The 21118-nt window shown below is 39.3% G+C and overlaps 1 protein-coding gene across 7 annotated transcripts in view; it reads right to left on the reverse strand.

Moving 5' to 3' along the window:
• KREMEN1 (kringle containing transmembrane protein 1) overlaps positions 1–21118 on the reverse strand; it is a 60316-nt gene that overhangs the window by 7896 nt on the left and 31302 nt on the right. For 6 of the 7 annotated variants that reach the window (XM_065646035.1, XM_065646034.1, XM_065646033.1 and 3 more), the window contains 5 exons: positions 15272–15434; positions 11330–11421; positions 5257–5381; positions 4644–4797; positions 474–806 (listed from right to left, as the gene is read on the reverse strand). In XM_065646035.1, the coding sequence (XP_065502107.1) occupies positions 474–806; positions 4644–4797; positions 5257–5381; positions 11330–11421; positions 15272–15434 (867 nt within the window). Of the gene's footprint in view, positions 1–473; positions 807–4643; positions 4798–5256; positions 5382–11329; positions 11422–15271; positions 15435–21118 lie in introns of those variants that run through there. The other variant, XM_065646039.1, reaches the window with a different exon arrangement.

Consider the following 21118-nt stretch of genomic DNA (forward strand, 5'->3'; position numbering starts at 1 on the left):
AAAAAGCCTGTACTTCACCAAGCTGAGGTTCCTGGAACCAAATTATTCATCGTAACAGTAGGTACAACTCAAGGACTAAAATGTTTTCCCCTGATGACTGTTGATCTGAGTGAAATAGACTGTTGGAAAGAGCCAAGATGAAGCAATATGCAGATGGACTACTGTTTTGTTCTTGTTTGTTCATTGCAGCTTTGTCACTTTCCACTCTTTTGAAAGGCAGGTATGTATAGGACTGAACTGCTGAAAATTTAAATTGTGTTATTTATGATATAGCTAACTGAAGTGTTCCAAATTGACAGAAATTTTAGCGAAGTTTTTACCCACTGAGCAGTGGCAACAAGATAGATTAAACACCTGTAGGCACGAGTTAAAATACTCATGCTGGGGGTTTTTGCCACTTCAGGAATCTCCTGTGTGAATTAAATGCTTTAACAGTTCATTGAAAGGTAGAAACAGCAACATTAGCCTCTTACCTTGGTATCTGATAGCAAACCCCTGAGCTTGGTTGATTTCATCTGAGAAAAAGTACAAAATGACAAAATCCAAAGAGATGTTAAAGGTGTGGGGAGGCCGGTTCTTGCCATTAAAACGAGCTAGAACATGATAGGTGTAGCCATCCAGCAATTCCACCATATCTGTAGCATCTTTGATTTCAAAAAGGGCAAAGCTGAAGTGGATTTGAGATGCTCCTGGAACTTGTATGGTCCAGTAACAGACTTTGCCTGTGCCATATGTGTCGGGAAAATCTGGGGAATAGATCACAGCTGTAGCAGAAGTGTAATTCCCTCCACAAGCACCAATAAGGGCTGTGAAAAGAAGACGAGAGAGGGTGGGAGGGGAAAAAAGGTATACATTCGTTATGCACAGCTTTAGCATTTTGTGTTCTAATACTCAAATTTGACTTGCAGGCACAGACCTGCTCCCACAGCAGGATGCACATCTGGCAGGTTGGTGTTCTTCACCTCCCACAGCACTGGGAGCACAGCTGTTTGGTTGCATTTGCTTGGGGTGCACTCCTGTCTCATTGCTCTGAGACCTGTGTACCAATCCTGAAACTGCGACTACTCTTTGTCCTTGTATGTAACCATGTACCCATTCCTGCAGCCCTGCAGGACCAGGACAGAAGCTGCGGCTCTGATTCAGGGACTCCTACTCCACCCCTATCAGGCAGGTAAGTGGATTAGTGACTGTAACTCTCAGTGGTGAAGGACTGAAATTCCTTCACAGCCTTATCAAATTGAAAAAAAGAAATCTTTACGGAATGGCTGAGGTTGGAAGGGACCCCTGGAGATAGTAGAGTCCAAGGGTGCATACTCTGCACCCTCTCTGGACAACCTGTTCCAGTGTCACCCTCACCATAAAAAAGGTTTTCCTTATGTTTAAATGGATTTTCCCATATTTCAGTTTGTGCCTGTTGCCTCTTGTCTATTCACTAGATAACACTGAGGAGAGTCTGGCTTCATCTTCATACCCTCCCATCAGTCATTTATACAAATTGAAAAGATTCCCCAAGCCTTGTTTTCTCAAGGTTAAACAATCCAAGATCACTCAGCCTTTCCTTGTGTGAATGATGCTGTTATCCCTTAATCACCTTTGTGGCCATTCATACATGCTTCTTAAGCATCCTGTCTTTTGATCTTGTCAATTAATGTTTGACCTTACCTCCACTAAGTAACTTGAAAAAGATCCTGTTATGAAGTCTAAAGAAAATCTTTTAGATTTGTTGCTACCTTTTATATTCAAAACAAGTACATGCCCAGTAAATCTTTATATTTCTTGACAACTATCCAGATTCCCAGTGCAAACTTATTTAACAATGAATCCAGAGAGAAACTCAAATGCCAGCCAACTGATTTGATGCATATCTATATAAACATATATAATTTTAAAAATGTATTGTATATAGGTATATATGCATAGATAGATACATTTATATATCCCTAAATACACAATATTTTATATATATGTATATAATAATGTATTTCATGACAAAACTATTTGGATCAGAATCATCACTCCCCCATATCATAGGCTGAAGGAATGAAGAATCAAAGTTGAATTATTTTCTCTGAAAGCTTAATTAAAGCCCTGTAATAGAGGCCTGTGAAAATGGAAATAAAGGAAGTGAAGTGTTTTGAAGTGTCTCAGTTTTCACAGGCTTCTGAGAATGAGCTTTAATAAATAGTAGTTAAAAGGGAACAAGAACAAGAAGTAGCATGTCTGCCAGAAAAATCATGTGAAAACATTTCTCTCTTTCTGGAGCAAGGCCTGATCATAGCCTGAGCAAACCTCACATTTCAGTGCTGCACTATGGAAGACCTTATGGAGGAAAGAATATGAAAGAAGAATAGAAAGAATGTGAAAGACTCTACAGAGGTACTAAGCCCCACAGAGGAATTTGTGTTTGGCATTTACTCCATGCTAACAGAGCTGGCGATTTAATCAAATAGATGGAATTTTTTTTAAAAGGTAGAATAGATTGAATTGATAGAATTGAAATTTGTCATTGATGTATCAAATCTCCTCTTTGCAACTGGCTTACAGGTATTGATGCATTTGGCTCTGCTGTTTGTAATTACTGAATCACAAGATGTTCTTCAAACCAGTGATATTAACGAAGAATGCCATTGACTAGTGCTCCACAGATGCCTAACAATGTACAGCGCTGCCCCATATGGAATGGAAATGCTTTCCCTCTCACTTCCTTCCACAGCTGGCAGAGTTCTGTGTTGTGGGTCTGAATTTTACAGCTTTAGGCCACGACAGTAGCACATAAACACATAAGGTTAATGGGGGGGGGAGGCAGAGAGAGAGATGAGAGACTGCACACACACACAGAGGGATCAGGGGTGAAGGTTCTGGGGATGTGACACACTGTGGAAAAGAGGAATGAGGTAAGCAGGTGTTGCTCATCACCAAGAGCAAATAGGCGGCAGTTACTAGGATGACCTCTCTCACCTGGCCATAGCTCTCTCCCTTGCTGCTTACCAGAAAAGATGCAGGTCCTCAGAGTAACATCTCGCTGAGCCCTCAGTCATACCAGAAAATGAAAGCTACAAAGGAAGTCTTTACCCATCAAGGATTTGGGAGGCCAGGAGCAGAAAGAAACAGAGGATGCTGAAGTATGAAGCTACATGCTATCTCAACATGGAAAGCAACATGCAGGTCTGGTCCTTCTTTTCATATCTTGGGGAGAATTTGGAAGTAGAGTGACTAATTCCTGTCTCGACTAAGATGTTTTCCTGTCTCACTATCCAGGAACCAGAGTTTTAGAGTAAGGAGATGGGAAGTTTGTGTTCAGAAGGTGGAAAACGATGCTGCTTTTAGTTCCAGAAAGTTTATAACTCAAAAGGTAGCTTCTACATCAGAGGCAGTTGAGATCTAGGAAGCAATGATATATCCATGCATACTGTGAACTTTCCCAGTACTCCCAGCTATACTGGGAGCCTGTAGTACAGCCAGACAACTGGGTACTCATACCATCAACCTGTGAAGTTACACAGCTGGTACTGGCGTGCATACTGAATAGCAGAAAGGAGAATTTCTATGTATTAGAAGTTATGAAACCTGCGATGGTCATAATAGCAACCTATCTTGTTTGTACTTTTGCAGTACACTCCTTCCCTGTTCCAGTTCTACTGTGCTGCATTGTGTTGTGTTAACTGGGGTGTAGCAAGTCTCATCTGGTTTAATAAAAAACCTCAAATTGTTGTCAACTGAAATTTTATTTGAGGTGCCTCGCTTATTCATGTATCTACTCTCTGGTAAGATCAGTTCTGAAGGAGCCTTTCCGTGACATGCTGTTTACAATAGCTGAGTTAGTACCGTTTGTGGGAAGTAAGAGACAATCTCTGGAGCATGACTCAGTTGCCTGAGCCGGCATTTCTTGGAAGAGCTATTTTGCATAGAACCACAGAAGGGTTTGGGTTGAAGGGCCCTTCTCAGCTCCCCAAGTGCCCCCCCTGCCATGAGCAGGGACATCTGCACCAGCTCAGGTTGCTCAGAGCCCCGTCCAGCCTGGCCTGGGATGTCTCCAGGGGTGGTTCATCCACCACCTCTCTGGCCAACCTGGGCCAGGCTCTCACCACCCTCAGTGTAAAAACTTCCTTCCTCATGTCCAGCCTGAATCTCCTCTCCTTTAGTTTAAAAACATCACCCCTTGTCCTGTCGCATCAGGCCCTGCTAAAAAGTCTGTCCCATCTTTCTTATCGGCCCCTTTTAAGCACTGAAAGGCCACAATAAGGTCTCCCCGGAGCCTTCTCTTCTCCAGCTGAACACCCCAGCTCTCTCAGCCTGTCCTCCCAGCAGAGCTGTTCCAGCCTCGGGTCATTGCTGGGGCTCCTCTGGCCCCTCTCCAGCAGGTCCATGTGTGTCCTGTGCTGAGGACCCAGAGCTGGACCAGCACTGCAGGGGGGGCTCACCAGAGCGGGGCAGAGGGGCAGAATCCCCTCCCTCCACCTGCCAGCCATTATTAATGGATTTGAATTTTATGCATAAAGGGAAAGTAGCTTTATTTTATACTGAATGTGGGTATTTGCTGGTTTGTGTGCAACAGTTCTCATTGCATTTAAACTCTTTTTCCTAATTTGCTGATCATTTGAGGCCCCTCCTTTGGGAAAAATCGAGCCTGTTTCAATACTTACTGTCAAAAAGAATGACTCTGCCATCCCCACCGCAAGGCTGAGTATGGTCTCCAAAGCAAACACTGTTGCATTCCGTACTGGCTGCCTCCCCATATCTCCAGTAGTCAAGATTATTTCCACAGAAACAAGCATAACCTGATTCCATGCCTGCAAACTTTGACAACAAAGATGCATAAGGAAGGGGAGGATAATATTTGAAGGAGTGACAGCAGGAGGTTGTATGAACAAGAAAGTTGACAGCAGAATATGTGTGTTTTGAAGAAGTATGATTAGTCAGAGGTCCCACCACAAACTGTTTTCGTTTGAGCTGTCATGATGCTACTTCAGACTACTGAGAAAGATGGAAGAGAGGGCAATCAGGGCACCCTATCACTCCTATCTGCAGCAAGCAAGCATACTTTCTCCTGGAATACTGGCATTATTAATTGTTCGTTTGCCCAGATTTCTCTGAATGCAGAGGGAGGGCTAGATCCCTTAGCGTGGGAGTGAGACCTTAGACTTCCTAAAGAAGTTAAAAAAAAAAAGCAGCAGAAGAAATAAGATAGAGAGCTTTAGGCATAGTGCCATCTTTTGTCTTTGAAAACATTTTGTAAATATATATCAAAGAAATCACCTTAAATTGTTGACTTCGGCAGGAACTGATGCATGTTTGGATAGTAAGTTTATTGGAGGTCTCACTGGTGCCAGTCAAAGGTGGTGGCTCCCCATGGTCCTTGTAACACCCCAGATTGCCCGGCACTGGCAAGAATAACAGACAGCAGTCATTCTAAAGGTGTGCCTGGAAACTCCCAAAACACAGACCACTTTATGCACTCCCTGGTTACTGAGCAGCTCTCTACATGTTCTTGTCTTGATTTCGCAGTATGGGAAATGTTACTCTATGCTAGATCCTTGTCATATTTTCCAAACATGCCCAGGGATAAATGACAGGTGGTGAAATGGCATCACGTCTTCTTAGCAATAAACTGCAATACTCTGTAGTTGGTTTCTGGAAGCTGCACTAATATAGTCAGGATAAATACCCATTTTATTTCTCCTCATAGAGACAATTTGAAAAAAAATAAAAAGGCATTAAGTGGGTTTGGAGGTTTTGTGGGATTTTTTGACTATGATCATGCATATTATGACTATGTAAACTAAACAATGTGATTTCTGTCTGATCTTCAAAACAATGAGGTTCTGGAAGTTTTCTAAACAGGATATTTGAGGAAAGGAACCTAAACCGGTATAGGACGGAGTTTGGCAAGTTTTATGGGAGGGACTATATACTTATATAGGGGAATTTCCTAATATTTAAACCTCGAATTCTGATATGAACTCAAAGTATCATATTTTAAGGTATGTACAAAGAGATTCAAAGTGAGCAATATTACTTTTTTAACAAAACATCTATTTATACTCTACGAATACAACATTTCAAGGCTCCTTGGTCACTATGGGAGGTCAGAAAGAATATTCCTCCTTCCGTGCATAATTTGATCTCTGGTTTTATTTTGGTTTTGCAGTTTTCATCAAAGCACTGGAATTCAGCCATGACTACAAGAAAGAGGATGTGGGGTACAATATAGTGCTGTACTAATGGCATAAAAGTATCTCTTGCCCACTTGTCATATCTGCTCACGTACTTCAAATTAAATCTGTTACTAGCTCTGTGGTCAGATAATTTTTATCCCTTTGCCAGATTGACAAGGATTATTTTTTCTTCACCTAACCTCCACAGTTCTGTATAACGTGATGCAGTCAGAGCACTGTATGAGAGTTTTACTTGTTCGAGGACTTGTTATTTCGGTACCCAGTAAACTTGGAACTCTCTCTTGCTAACATCTTGTGGCACGGCACTGTTTCAAGTTTTTGATTTACCAATAGTTTGTGGAGGGCAGAAATGCTGGGTTTGGGGGTTTGCAGCCTCTGATACCTAATAGCATGTGGATTAGCTGGTTTGGGGCTCCTTTTGAACTAGCCATCTCTTGTACAGGTGGCCTTTTTCTCCATCAGATAACCTGTGTGTTAGTAAACTGCTTCTGTATTTTTGTGTATACTTTCACATAAGCATAATTGCATTCCAATTGTATTTTTGTTCTGAGCAGTCTTGTATTCAGTAGCCCTGAAAGCATCTCCTCTTTGGATTCTGGAAGGCCTATTTCTGGGATTTTTTTTACATGTCTATGTGCAGTAGCCATTGGAATAATGCCTTGAACTCAGAACTTCTATTTGTTTAATTCTAACAGAGATGGTCTCATCCCCATTCTTTCAGAATATTATATATTGAGCTTGTAAACTGATGTCAGTTCACCGTTAAAATGTGAATAATCCTGACATCTGGAGCAGTTAACAGGTCTGTCTGACAACTCGCTCCCAGACTTAGGCTGTGTTGCCTAAGGCAGCTTCTTTATTTTGAGGAAGAAGGTCAGCACATCTATTAGTGACCAGCAAATATACTGGCATGTATATGATTATACTCTTGAGGAGGATGATTATAGTACTATGAAGAAGAGTTAAGGAAGTTGGGAAGAATATTCAAGTATGTATATTTTTTAAATAATTAGATACTGTTGCTTCAAATATTGCTCATAAAATAATTTTGGTTTCTAAGAATGATACAATGTCAGTTATAAATGCTTGCATGGAGTTACAGCTTGGATACACCCTGAAGCTACATAGTCTAAGTACTGAGACTTCAAGTTACAGCCTGATCAAACATACCTTTGGAAATCCCCATTTGCAGCCCCAGCCCAGCTGAGTACAGCTGGGCAGATATCTCTCAGAGCGCTCCATTTCTCAGGTTGTTGTACAATGCATGATTTCACAGCCCTAAAAAAAGCTTCCTAGGGAACCATCCTAGCTCGTTTTCCTAGGAGACCTGGGATTTCTGGGATTTCCTAAAAACACATATTATATGGGAGGTTTTTGGTGGTTTTGTGGTTTGTTGCTGCTGTTTGTTTTTTAAGGGAGCTGGTGAGACCCTTCAGCCTTGTCTCCAGGGGATTAGTACCTCAATATGTTCCATGCTAAGAAACCAGACTGAGTAATTTGAAACATTCTTACATTTTGTAACTAAAGCATACCATTTGGGTACATCCTAAAGCTAATTAGTCTCTTTGGTGTCCCAGTAGTATTTCAACTTTTGCACTTCTAGCAAACAAAATTAGTGTTGTGTGATTGGGAGTAAACAGAAGCAGCATCAATCTAGTCCAACAGCGAACAGTAATTTCCAAGCCAGTGTCCAGCTCTTCAAATTACCTTGATGTCAAATCAATAAACTACATGAGCCCAAGGATATAGGCTCAGCTAAAAGCAATTCAGTAGTCCCACATCAAATATATGATTAAACACTCTTCTGAACTGGAGCACTAAACAACAAAAATGACTCCTGTGATTTTTGATACACCAGTTCTTCCTATGGCTACTGGTGGGCTGGTCCTGAACCCGAGACACCACTGAGTTGCTACTAAAGAGTAATCAGAGTATGTATTAAAGCATTAAGTGTAATAGTAGAGGGGAGATCATTTGTAATCTGAGCTGGAGAAGATCTAATTGGCAAACGCTGCTTTTATACCAGATTCACAGCGATCACAAATTACTGCTTTTTCAACAATATTTTTAGTATGTTAGAATAATATGCTCCTCATTCATACTATATTAAACCAAATTGGGATTTTAAAGTTTCCAACATCATCTTTTGCCTTAATTTGCTCTTAATGTGTAGCCTATAAAAGAAGTTTGGCAAAAATGAGGTAGTCAATGTTCTGCCATTACTGTTCATGTGGATTAGTGATGGTTTACTCTTACACTGTCTTCACCCATTTGTATCTATTTGTTCACTTGTGCTTAAAAGGTCAACTCTTTTGTGCAAGCATGCTATTTTTCTTTTAAGCAACATCTGACATAATGAGGTCCTGGCAAACATCAGAGTTTCTGCATAATACATGCTAAGGCACATGTATTAAATCAGGGAATTCATCCTTTTGAGCTCAAAACCACGTTCCAGCTATGCTCATCCAGCTGTCTTTCAAGAGCCTCCTAGCTTTTTGCACTGGTAGTACCCATTGTGCAAATTGTGCAAGCTCCTCTTTGTTCTGGTGTTAAAATGTACACAGGTCAATCTTACAGAGTGATCAATACCGCTCTGAATAACCTCCCTGGCCTTCCACACTATTCCAGTAATGAAATCTGTTTATAATAGGAGACTCATGCAGGACATAAACATGAAAATGCAATTAAGTGGGATAGCAAGTCTGTCGTTTACCTTTTGGGAGTGTAACTTGTTATTTCCTTTGTATTTTGACCTAACCTAACCAACAAAGAGACGAAAAAAAGTCAGGAATAGCTGCAACATTGCAAACAAACCATTAAAGCATCCAATTCTGAATTCTCCATGTGACATGCACATGTTCTCTTAGGACTCAGTGCTGCTTCTTGCCTTTTATTTTATGTCCATTCCAGTAACTACCACTGTCTGCTGTGATTATGCCCATCCATCCTCATCTAACACTGCTGAATTCTGTATAGCATGTTTACACATGCGGAATGCCAGAACACATTTCTGAATGAAACATTTAGTGTTATGTATAAATATTAATGAATGAGACACACGATATAATTGTGTGAAATCATACTCTCAACAAAAAAATCTTGACTGTAGATTCTTAATTATTGTTAGAGTGAACCATTGCATGCAAATCTCTCCAGGCAATCAAGACACCTCATGTTGTTTGCATTGTAGTGGTATTATGTGGGTATAGTTTATAGGTAAATTATGCTCCAGATACTTGTCTTTTCCAGTGGTGAATATAATTATGGAAAACAAGCTTATATAACACAACTTTTTTACTTCTCTAAAAATTTCAAATAGGATTTCTTTACAAAATTGCTTTATTGCTCCATCACAAAACGTGGTTTTGTAGAATGCACTTTACAAGTTGGTTTTGATGGTCCTGTGAGGTAGCATCATGCTTACCGAGAACAGAAAATCTGGTAAAAAATAAAAGTTTTTTTTACTTACACAGCTTCATAAACCATGAGGTTTGTATTAAGACTTGGATGGGCTTGCTATGTACAGTTTGTTCTAAATTGCTGCAATTCCTTTTTCTAGTATCCAGTTTCAGTGCAATGCTTGAAGCAGCTGCTACTGGTCAAAAGGACATTTTGTAAATATAAGTCTGGATTATCTGTGCAAGTAAGTGTCCAAGTTTAAATCCTCTGCTCCCCACCACAGAGAAAACGAGTGAGGCTGTTTTTAAAAGGACCCTTTGTGTAGAACAAATGGAGTGGAGAGAATTTGCCTTTCAGCTTTTTTACTGGTGCCATATCCAGAGAATTTGTTAACATCTGTGGTCTTTAAAGAAAATGCAAATTCTTTCACTTTAGACCAAGATAAATTTCTTAATTAGGAGGGTCATGTTTCCTAAATAGGACCTGGTATGTTAGAAAAATAAGAGTAAGATGTCCTCTGAACAATGAGTAGAGTGTTGAATGATTTTGTGTTATTCAAATTAGACTCTTTAATCTGTATTTACGTGTAGGTGAAAGTCAAACAACTTAAGGTCCCACTTCTGTATTTGTAAAATGTGAATCACTCTCTCACATTTGTGAAAAAAGAAAACTGTGGGCAAAGTAAAAAATCACTTTAGATTCATTTTTGTTTGATTTTGTTTTCTTAACTTCAAGTAAGAAATAGATTTCTTCCAATCGGAAGTACGCCTACGTAAGGACAACTGCTCTTATGCTTAACAGTTTACATGTAAGTTATCCCTTAGAAATAGTACTAGCACAGAAGAAGTTAGGAAACCAAGTAAAGGCATTAATGATTAGACTAAATAAAATATGTATTTATGGCTACTCGTTAACATAAAAAATTGGATTTTTTTTAATATTTAGGCATATTTTAAAAGTAGTTTATACTGGGCATTCAGGAATGAAAATTTTTTACATGAATCATGACAAAACCTCCACATTTTGGACAAGGTAAGTAACAAAATATTGGAAGGAATCTTCAGGTGAATAGCTTGTGATGTTAAAAAAAAAGCCAAAGAACAAAAACCAAAACCCCACACAAACAAAATCCAAAAACCAAAACCAAGCAAACAAAAAAACCCAAACAAAACACAACACCAGGTCCAGTTTGTGTTTTCACAGCGATGCAAAGTATATGCTCCAGCCCAGAACTCCCATATACTTAACAAATAGCCATCTTTTCCCTGTGTCTCCTCATATTGCCTTTATTTCTTCCAAGCAATTTGGTGTATGGTGTGTTATACAAATTAAACTAATGCCATCCAATTTACAAGCTAATTGCAAATGATGGACACATACATACCTGGTAAAAAAAATGAATGAATAATTTCCTAATCATTTTTATCCCCTAGATTTTAAGAAATGAATGACATATTTCTATGGATTCAAAGAACAAGCAAGTACTTCATAAGTTTTGAGTGATTCTCTGTCTGGTATTATTTATAAATAACACAATCCAGTAATTCTGAGATGAGATGAAAAGGATAGCGATGGAGGAACAATTCAGTAAGCTTGTCATTAACTCTAGAGACCTGTTTAAAATATTGCTCAGTCTGGAAATGATTGGCCTTATCCTAGTTTCTGTTTGAAAATCACTACCTGCTGTTGTATAACTGCCCATCCCTGTTCAACAAGAGATGCAGGCCTAAAAAAAACCTGCATGGTGCTCTTACTTCGGCAGGAGGGAATCTCACAGTATTTCCAATATACTCCATCCTCGTGCTCTGCAATGTAGCACCATGGGCTGACATCCCCATCAGGGTTCCTAAAAAAGAAAAAATAGAGACAGTGCGTGAAAAGGTATCAAATATAGCCAAAACCCACATAAAAATAAATCTTAATAAGCTTCAACGTCATCATTTTTTTTGCTCTAATACCTTTTGAATTTTTGACCTGTTGGACTTACATACCAAGAAAAATGCAAAAGTGGTCAGGAAGTTCAGATAACTTTGGTTATTACAGTACATAGCAAGCATAAAATGCTACTAATGTCTGAAACATAACTTCTTTTTTTCTTTAAGTCTAAAAGGTGCAGAGCTATCTGGACAGCATTGAAAGGAAGATTTTCAGCCTCACATCCTGTGTACACGTTCCTTCATTTTTGCCTTGGTACAAAATAGTCCAGACTCCTTATCCCAGTACAGCTAAATAAATCTATTCCAGTGATCTGATATCTTGATGGATGAGATAATTCCTTATGTGTCCATAATTATTCTTTGCTGTTGTAGCATCATTTACATTCCTATATCATTTCTAATTAGTCATTGGGTTATTTAAAGTTTTTTTCTATGTACACTTTTTAAATCCAAAATGAAAAGATCAGTTTAAGATAATAAATTGTTATTTTGGACAATCAGGTTGAAATACAATCTTTTCTTGTAACTAGGGCCAACTGCCATCTTTTTATCATGTACTTTGGCATGAATTCTATTAATGAGACACCCCCTACACTGAAGTGTCAGTTCAGTTGCATGTTGTCATTTGGGCACGTTAACAACTCTTTGCGGGAGATGCCATTTCAAAACTGCTGGGGATGTTTTTTTGGTCAAATAACAGAATGTTGAAGACAATTGGTGAGTTGAATTCATTTTGGCTGACCAAAACGCTGCTGGCTAGGCTTTCAAACAGACTAGTAAAAATAGCAGAGGAGGAAAGCCTAAGACTAGTGTTCTAGGAATTTAGGTGTAATGGCAGAGCTTCCAGTGGCTAAAGAAAGTAGAAGACTAAAGTCAAGGAAAGCTTGTACTGGAAATTACACACCTGCATGGAATACACCTGTGTGACAGAAATCAGATGTCTGTAATTGCATCAAGGTAATAGCACTCCGCATAAAATGCAAGGAAATTGCAGAGAACTTTGCCTTGAACCTCAAAAGTGCATACAGTTAGAAAACAACTGAGTGTCTTTCAAAATCTCCAAAAACTTCAGTCTGCACAGTTTCGTTACGGCTGAAATGAGGTTTAGTGGAACATTATGAGGCATTTCCATCTTAACAGGGTGCCTTGCAGTAAACAAAGTATTCCAAGTAACGACCACCCATGGAGAGATAACGTGCTTCTAATTAATGATTCAAGTGTAAAATTAGATTGTTCAAATTTTGTCCCTAAAATTGAGCCTCAAAGCAATGTACGATGCCTTAAGAAAGCCTTGCGAGACATGTGTTGCCTCAGAGAAGGGAAGAACTCGTCCGTTGTCACCACGCAAATGAATGGCAGAGAAAGAGCTAAAACAGCAAAATCTTCACTCACAAGGTCTCGACAAGGTTTGCATGCTAAAGATATGCTCTGACACTCCTGAAACGGTGACTTTCCAAGCTTTTTTTCCGACAGAATGTGAAGTTAAAAAGCATTCCATAGTTAGGATCATCATTCCATAAAGCTGTGAGAATATTCCTGGGCCAAGTGATATAGCATAAGGAAGGAAATGGTAAACCTTCCACTCAAACTCCATCTCAGAGAGGATAATCTAACAGCAGATTAAGGTTAAAAAGCTGTATTGGGTAATCAAGTAATTTCTCAGTCTTATATATGGGATTATAGGCATCTTGCCCCTTGTAACAGCAAATTCTCATTTGCTAAATAAAGTTATAAACTTGGATAACATTGTTTGTTATGCACATTTTGCATAGCTTGTACATGTTTTGCTTTGTACTAAACGTAAGGATCAGCCAGAGATGACTGCCAAAAGTGAGACCCTGTAGATACAGCTTGTCTAGGATATTGCCACACAGCAACGATCAGCATTACGTTTTTGGTTCTGTTTGTTTCAGGGATAATTCAGTGAGCACTAGCCTTTTTATAGCTTTGTATTAGTACGCATACTGAGAGACACAGCTCTCTCCATGTTATGAGAATTGTTATGCATTTGGTGGTGTTGGACATGGGCAAGCTGCGAAGCTGGCGGGAAATGCTTTTGATAGGGAGACAGTCCTCCCAGTGCTCACCTGCCCATCTGGATCCGACACCAGACAGCTCAATGGGTTTATCTGGTTTCCAGGCCATTTTCTAAAGAGATTTCCCAACTTCTATGGAGTTTGTCTCGTAGGTGGTGTATTTTTATTTGCTCCTGTACGACGCTGAACTGATTCAAAAGACGGTCAGTTCAGAGCTTGGCAATAACGCTTTCTCCTTCTATGACTGAAAACAGAATCCGCTGGTGCAACACATTGAACAGTGTTATTTTTGAAGCACTGCCATAGCCACTGCAAAAGGTCCTGAGTAATTCCTTTTCTTCCCTGTCCTTCACCAATGTTCTTCAGTGAGAAATATCCTCCTGAGTCATCAAATAGACTGGAAGTGCCACTGAGTCCTTTCATCAACGTGGTCACCTGTCTGCTGCGTGTCACAAGACCTCTTTTCTGTGCCTTCTTACGCTCCAAAAACTGGCTGGCTCTGCCTCTGTCAGATTTTCTGGAATGTCTATTTCCAATTAAATATGGAAAAGTTCTTGAATCGAGAAGTAGGACCCTATGTTTGTGACACAGCAATTGTGCTGAACTCCTCCATATTAATTTTGCCTCATTTATCCTGATTTACATTGCTTACAGTGAAACAATTTCAATATGAAGGTGGCAAGTGTATAGGCTCTATCCTAGAAAGCTATAACCTGCTAAGTAAAGGCATCTTCCAGGAGAATTGGGGGTGTGTTTGAACGTTCTAATGAAGGAGATATTAGAGCTTTTCTTGCTATGCCGCAGGTAACTCAAGTCTTAATCTCTTGGTTTAAACATTTCTGTCCCCATTACCCAATAAGCAGATATACCACTTAACTTCATATGCATCGTAGATGAGCTGATGATTATCACTGTTTCAGGAATGTATCTACTACGTTATTCCCCACCTATTTCCATAGGAAGTATAGATGGGCATAAAAACCTAGCTGGTCAGTCCTGCAAAGGCAGAAGTGCATGTCACTTCCTGAGGCACAACAAAGTTAAATGTTGCAGGCTGAAAATAGCCTGCAGAGCCTAAACATCTCTGAAATTAGGATGTTATTTGGCTTCTAAATTCTGAAGTTCTTATTTAAGTTTCGTTCGGAGTTCTATCCAGAGTTACAGAGGACTTCTCTAGAAGGCAAGGAAATTAAAGTGGATCTGCTCTGGTTTGAGCTGGTATTGTAACCACTGACAGCTGAGCTTCTGAATTCAAATAATAAACAGCTTATGCTCACTGAGAATTCTTAGTGACTACATAACTTTCATAAGCACAAGACTTGGAAACATAGTGCATAACAGAACCAGGCTTTTGGATAAGGATAAAAACCATGTTCCAGAGACTCCTACAGACATTCATTAGTGCTTCTGTACTTCTGACTTGGATCAATTTTTTTATGATCTCCACCTTTTCATTTAAGTAATCTCTAGTCTTTCTTCATCATGCCAAATTATAGCTTGGATGTATGATATGGACTTTGGGTTAGAGCTGGGTTGAAAAAGTTATTCTACTAATGGTTCTTGTAGATCCAGGGTACTGATTACAGGATAAAACAAAACCTGTTAGATATCCATGGTTCTGACATTCTTCACTGTATTACAGGAAGTTTCTTAATTTTGTGTCAACTGTTTAAAGTAACACTGGGTATATTGGCAACATTAGTAGCAATGAGATATTTCTTACCTGCAGTAGTTATGCTCTCCAAGCCCTCCCTCCCCATTGGGATATTTCAAAGTGTTGTAAGGATGCTCAAAGGTCTCATTCCAAAACAGACAAGGTTTCCCCGCATATTGGGAGGTCTGGTTCTGAGTGCCACGATAGTCAGCCCCGTTTGCTGTATAGCATTCTAGGAAGAAATGGAAAAAGAGAAAGAATGAATGTAGGTTTAGTTTTCAGTTGTTCTTCCCTCAGCCTCGACCCCATCCCCAAAAGACCAAGTTTCTTTTCATTAATATGTTTCCTGCATTGTTTAGGCAACTAAAGATGCTGTCTGGGATCTAAGTTTTCTCTCAAACAGCTATTGAAGAGATTATTATTTCATTACTTTAGAAACAATGTATAAGACAGGTCTGAAGAGTGTTTAATACAACCAACATGCATGTTCTGGATAAGTATACTACATTTTTACAGTTTTCCCCATGTTTTACTCATTAGGACAAATCTGTAACTTGTTAATTTTCAAAAAATAAATTTAGATGATGTTATCAGCCCGCCACTTGTCAGCATAATACCCATAATCTTATGCCAGTTTAACTAAAATGGTGAATATCTGAACTTTATAATGTGAAAGACTTTGTAGGCATGGATCTTGCAAACGTTTACATCCTGATTTTGAAAAATTCTTAGGCATTTTTTCCTCTGGCCTGAATTACCTTAGAAAGGGACCTTCTTTGGTAAAGTATAATCATGATACTGTGATTTGCTACTAAAGCATTTATGCTTTTAGATTAAAACTTACAGGTCAGCATTCCTGTGCCTCACATTTTCTCCCATTTATGTTTGTTTTCCTAGCTTCCTAATACTCAGCAAGTTAGAAATCAAAGTAGAGAATGATTTCTCTAGTCATTAAATACACTATCCCCTTCTCAACTGAACTACAAATCTCATGCTGCCTGGCTTTGCCGTGCCTTATTGATGACATCTTCTGATCAAATAAATATTCTTATGCACGAAAAAATTTACCTTTACTAAAAATGCAAAACATTTTTGATTAAGTTATGGACTATGAGGGTGACTGAGCACAGGAACAGTTTGCCCAGAGAGGTTGTAATCCATCCTTGGAGATATTCAGAAGCCATCTGGGCATGGTCCTGGGCAGCCCACTTGAGGTGATAGTGCCTGAGAGAGGCATTGAACAAGATGATGAGCTCCAGAGGTCCCTGCCAACCTCAACCGGCCTGTGATTCTGTGATCATCTTCCAGAAACACACATCATAATTACTGTACAATAAATAAGGCCATCCTGTTTATAATTAATACTGGGTAAGATTTATCATCCATGCATGGCTTTTAAAATAGTATTAAAATACAACAGTTCATGACAGAATTAAAACTGCTCATTATATATAAGCATTTATTTGTACTGAGTAGCATTACTGGGGAAAGTCGCAAATGCTTCTTACTAACTGCAGGCTGTGCAACCTTCTGTTTTATCTGATAGTGTTCTCTGTAGAAACCAGTAACAGCTGCAGAGATGTTCTGCTGCCCCGAGGGGAAGGGAGAGTGCTCTGAAGTGGAGTGTGCTGATCTCAGGTGTCCCTCACGAAATGTACTTAGAAAACAAGGCTGGAGAAACCTGTGTGGCTGCAGTTGGAAGAGGAAAAAAAAACCACCACACACCCCAGCTTAAACCTGATATTAACAGTACACCTTTTTTTATTTATTTAGAAATACTGTGGGAGAAGGGAAGATGTATTATTAAAACCATGCCCTTGAAATTAGTTTAGTCTGGGCCCACAAACAGCAGAATGGTGCAATTATAACGATTATTTCACAGTTTTATTACACAGCACATGAAAGCTGATGTTTCTGTGCCTTCACTGCACATTTTCATGCCTAGGCAAGTTGGGATTTCTATGAAATGGAATTGTGTTGCTGAAGGCACATAGGTGTCTGCACAGCCTTTAATGTATAGTGCTATCATTCACGGACAGAAAGCTACCTAATTTTACAAAAACAAGCTTCAAGTGAATACTCCTCCTTACTGTAATTTACCTGGCTGCCTTAGCCATGCAGGTGAACTACATACCTTTACTTTAAAATGCAAATCTGAGTTTCCAGTACTCAGGCCACCACACATCTTTGCATAAGCACATGAAAAAAAACCCACTTTGAAGTCACCACAGTTTTGCAACTTTCTTCAACACCTCTCTTGCTTTGCAGTTAATGTAAAAGTTTTTCTATGTCATAACTGAAAAATATAAGCTGGTGAATTTGTGATAAATACATCCAGAAAAGATGCCTACTTCAGCTTAGTGCTATTATTTTTTGCTTCTCAATTCTAAATGAGAAGCAATATGTACTAACATCTACTTAGAAATGCAAGGAATGCTACAATACCTGAATGTAACCTGGTACACAGACTAAACTGAAATTAACATCAGCCCATTTGAATATCTGCTAAGACTGGTCCATGCTTTAACTTGCAGTAGCAACTGCCTTTCATTTTCGTGTCAGCTTTTATATATATATATATATATATATGTTTTTCTTCAAACTTCATTGCACTTGTACTTTAAGGACATTGCACAAGAGTCAGAGCTCTCTTCATTCCTCTAGCTGTAGTTTTTTGCTCCCAAGACAACAGGTAGCTGTAAGAGTGTCTCCTGTGTTCTTTAGCATTACCAAGAGATTTAGGAAAAATGTGCCAGCAGAGCTGTAATGAAGCTCCCCTGGCTTTGCTAGCGTCTAGATGTGGAAGGAGGAGGCAGTGAGATACCACATAAAATCATTGATTATCACACAAAAACTGAAATGAAAACTTTAAGTTCTGCAATGTAGCAGCTGTTACCAAATGAAATGCACACTTTTTGTGTATGAATTTGCCAGGAAATTTTCATTCTGTTAATGATTAGTAATAATTTTGCCATAGCATTGGAATGCAATCTTTTCAAGTAAATATTGGCATTTAAAAATCAAGTCCTGGGTCCTACGTTCTTTTGTCTTGAACAATGAGCTTTGAGACCTGCTGAGATGAATTTTTTACTGTTTTCTATACAATTACTAGTAACACAGATACAGACATCTCAGCATATTCAATATCTTGGATGAATTCTTCTATTTATCACACATAGTAATTTCACCATATTTTGCTGCACGAGAGCCAAGACACTACCCTAGTGATCTCACTATGAAATTACTATTCCCAATATGTTGAAAGTGCAAAGCAGATGCTTTATCTGTAGACAGACCACTGTCCTCTCCATTTCAAATCTGTAGGCTGTACTTTAAAACAAAAGTCCTAAGAGATTCTGGAGGAGGTTAGAACCTCTATCCTTCTTTTCCGCTTACACCTCTGGTGCAATAATTCTGTGAAAAGATGAGCTTAAAGGTCAGCCAGATTTGTCTGCACAGAACTAATCCAGAAGTGGTCCTCTAAATAAAACGGTCGGAAACTACTGGACTGAATGCTCTTGGTAAAACTCTTGGGATTACTCAAATCACCCGATTTCTCTTTGGTAGGTTATGATCATGTAGAAGGGGCTGGGGGGGAGGATAAAACAACTAAAACCAGCCACCTCTCCTTTATTTTTCTGGCTCCCACCGGACCCAACTGCCTTATGTTAGTGGATATCTACATGTTACTTTAGGTTATGAAGCCCTTTGCTTGGAATCTAACATTAGAACTGTGACTCAAGGAAATTAATACCAGTTCTATGAATTTCATCAAGCCTTATTCCTTAAAGTTTTGTAAGACTACGGTATACTATGACAGAACTTGCACTGTACCCAAGTCCTGTACGAACAGCAGACAGCGCGGGAAAACCAGGCGCTTTGTGGAAGCCAGAGCTGACGGCTTCCTCCAGCTTGACAGATCTGTCACCCGGTTTCTGTTCACGCACCCAAGGCTCAGTTTAAACCATCCCATCAACCACAAGCCTATATTAAATCACCACGGTTTTAGACAGTACACGGAGAAAGCGGTGATCATTCAAATCTTGAAGTCGCCGACCTCCTCACGTTTCTAAGATCCCAGTCAGCTGGGTCTCAGACATGGTCTGAAGTGCAGGCTTGTGTCAAATCCGTGACTGAAATCAATGTCTGTGATGATTTCACTCTATTAACTGCCTAATGACCCTGCTGCTTCTACTGCTTCGTGGGGATATCTGCAAACAGAATTAATAGAACCACTGCAGTAGTTCTAGTCATGAAAAGCTCGACGGTTCCAAGAAGTCTTGTTAAGGATAATGTTTATTAGCCTCAGTGAGAAAACATGGACAGCAGTGTGTCCTCATGGCTGTTTTGTTTTCAACACATCAGGTGCCATGGTTGACAGAAAAATAACTCATTTTTTTAAATGAATACTGAGACTAGGTAAGTATGTATTGAGTGGCAACTGCTAGAAAGAAAAAACAGAAAATAAGCCTGGGGATGGTTGTCCACTACGAGTGAATGCTCAGTGTGTGATACAGGTTCACAATTAGTTTTATTAGAGCCAGATCAACATTTGGAAGATCAAACAGCAGCTGTAGTAGAAATTTTTTCCATCTGTCTCGGTTTCTTCTTCGATGTAGGGACCTTACAATGATCATTTATGCCTTTTTTACTTTGGGACTGTATGGCTGCCTGCACTCCACATGGGCGCCACTTCAGGATCATTTGAAAAATTAAGGTAGTGCAGAATATAACAGACTGACTTTTTAATGAATGAAGCACTGATGATAAAACACTGACATTTCAGAGTCTGCACTGGCTTCCAATGGTTTTCTAAGACGGACTTCCAAATATTGGTTTTAATCTCTTAAGTCCTTAATGGCAAGAGGCCCAGTTACCTGAGAAACTCTCATTTTGTGCCACATTACTAAAGACAGAAAAAATTTAAACATTTGAATTTCATCTGCTGTCTTTCTGTACAAATAAGGTGAAAACAAAACAACCACCAAAACCCAACAACAAGAAAAAACCAGCTAGCTACTTGTCAAACACTCTTCCTTTTCTGGCTGACAAGTGGGAAATCTTTTAAATGTTCTGGGCATTCTTCAAAGTCCCTGTTTTCTCAAAGACGTACATTTAATGACATTACAAATTGCAAACTGAAGAGATGGAGGTTTCAGAGTGGTTTAAATAACTTCTTAGAGTGCTTTTCTAAGTTTGGGGCATGTACGTAGCTTTTGAGACTGAAAATCCAGAATGACAAACTTGTTACTATTTCACTGAAAACTGCCAAACAAGAAGCAAGTTTTCTTCTAAAATCTGCAGATTAATGAGAGGTAAATGAACATGGTAGCTATTTAAATCTTGTGTTTCATTACAGTGGTGTGATAGCCAGAATATTAAATGTTCTGTAAAGCTGGAGCAAGAAATAAAGGTTCCTTGAATTTACATGCTATAAGTGCCTGCTCAGTTCTAACTTGTTTTTCTTAGAGTGTTTCAGAAGAGTCAGAAAAATGCTTAAGCAGAATATAAGGATACGGAACCAAAGTTGCCAGGTCCGATAATGACTAGGTGTCAGTTGCTTGATGCATGTGCTTGCATAGTGTTCTAAGCAGAGTTTCAAGTCATTTCCAGTCTACCTAAACTGTTCTCCTAGTTCTTGCTACAGCTTGCAATTTAAGCACTCCTCCTTAAATGAAAGCACTGTATCTAGGTGCAGATGGCAACAGTTACAGGCACTAACCAGATGCTGCAGTCTCTAATTTGATTGAAAGGGTATAATTAGACAGCAGAAACACTTCAATGAGAGAGTAACGCACAGAGGAAAGGACGGAAACCACTTAAGTTACGCCAAGATACCCCAGCAGTAAGAGAGGCAGGGGCCCACGGGTGGAAGGGGCACAACACCAAATTACCTTCTTCAGATGAGAACATTCT

This window comes from Caloenas nicobarica, chromosome 16, assembly GCF_036013445.1.
Source record: "Caloenas nicobarica isolate bCalNic1 chromosome 16, bCalNic1.hap1, whole genome shotgun sequence".
In the NCBI taxonomy this organism is placed as follows: domain Eukaryota; kingdom Metazoa; phylum Chordata; class Aves; order Columbiformes; family Columbidae; genus Caloenas; species Caloenas nicobarica.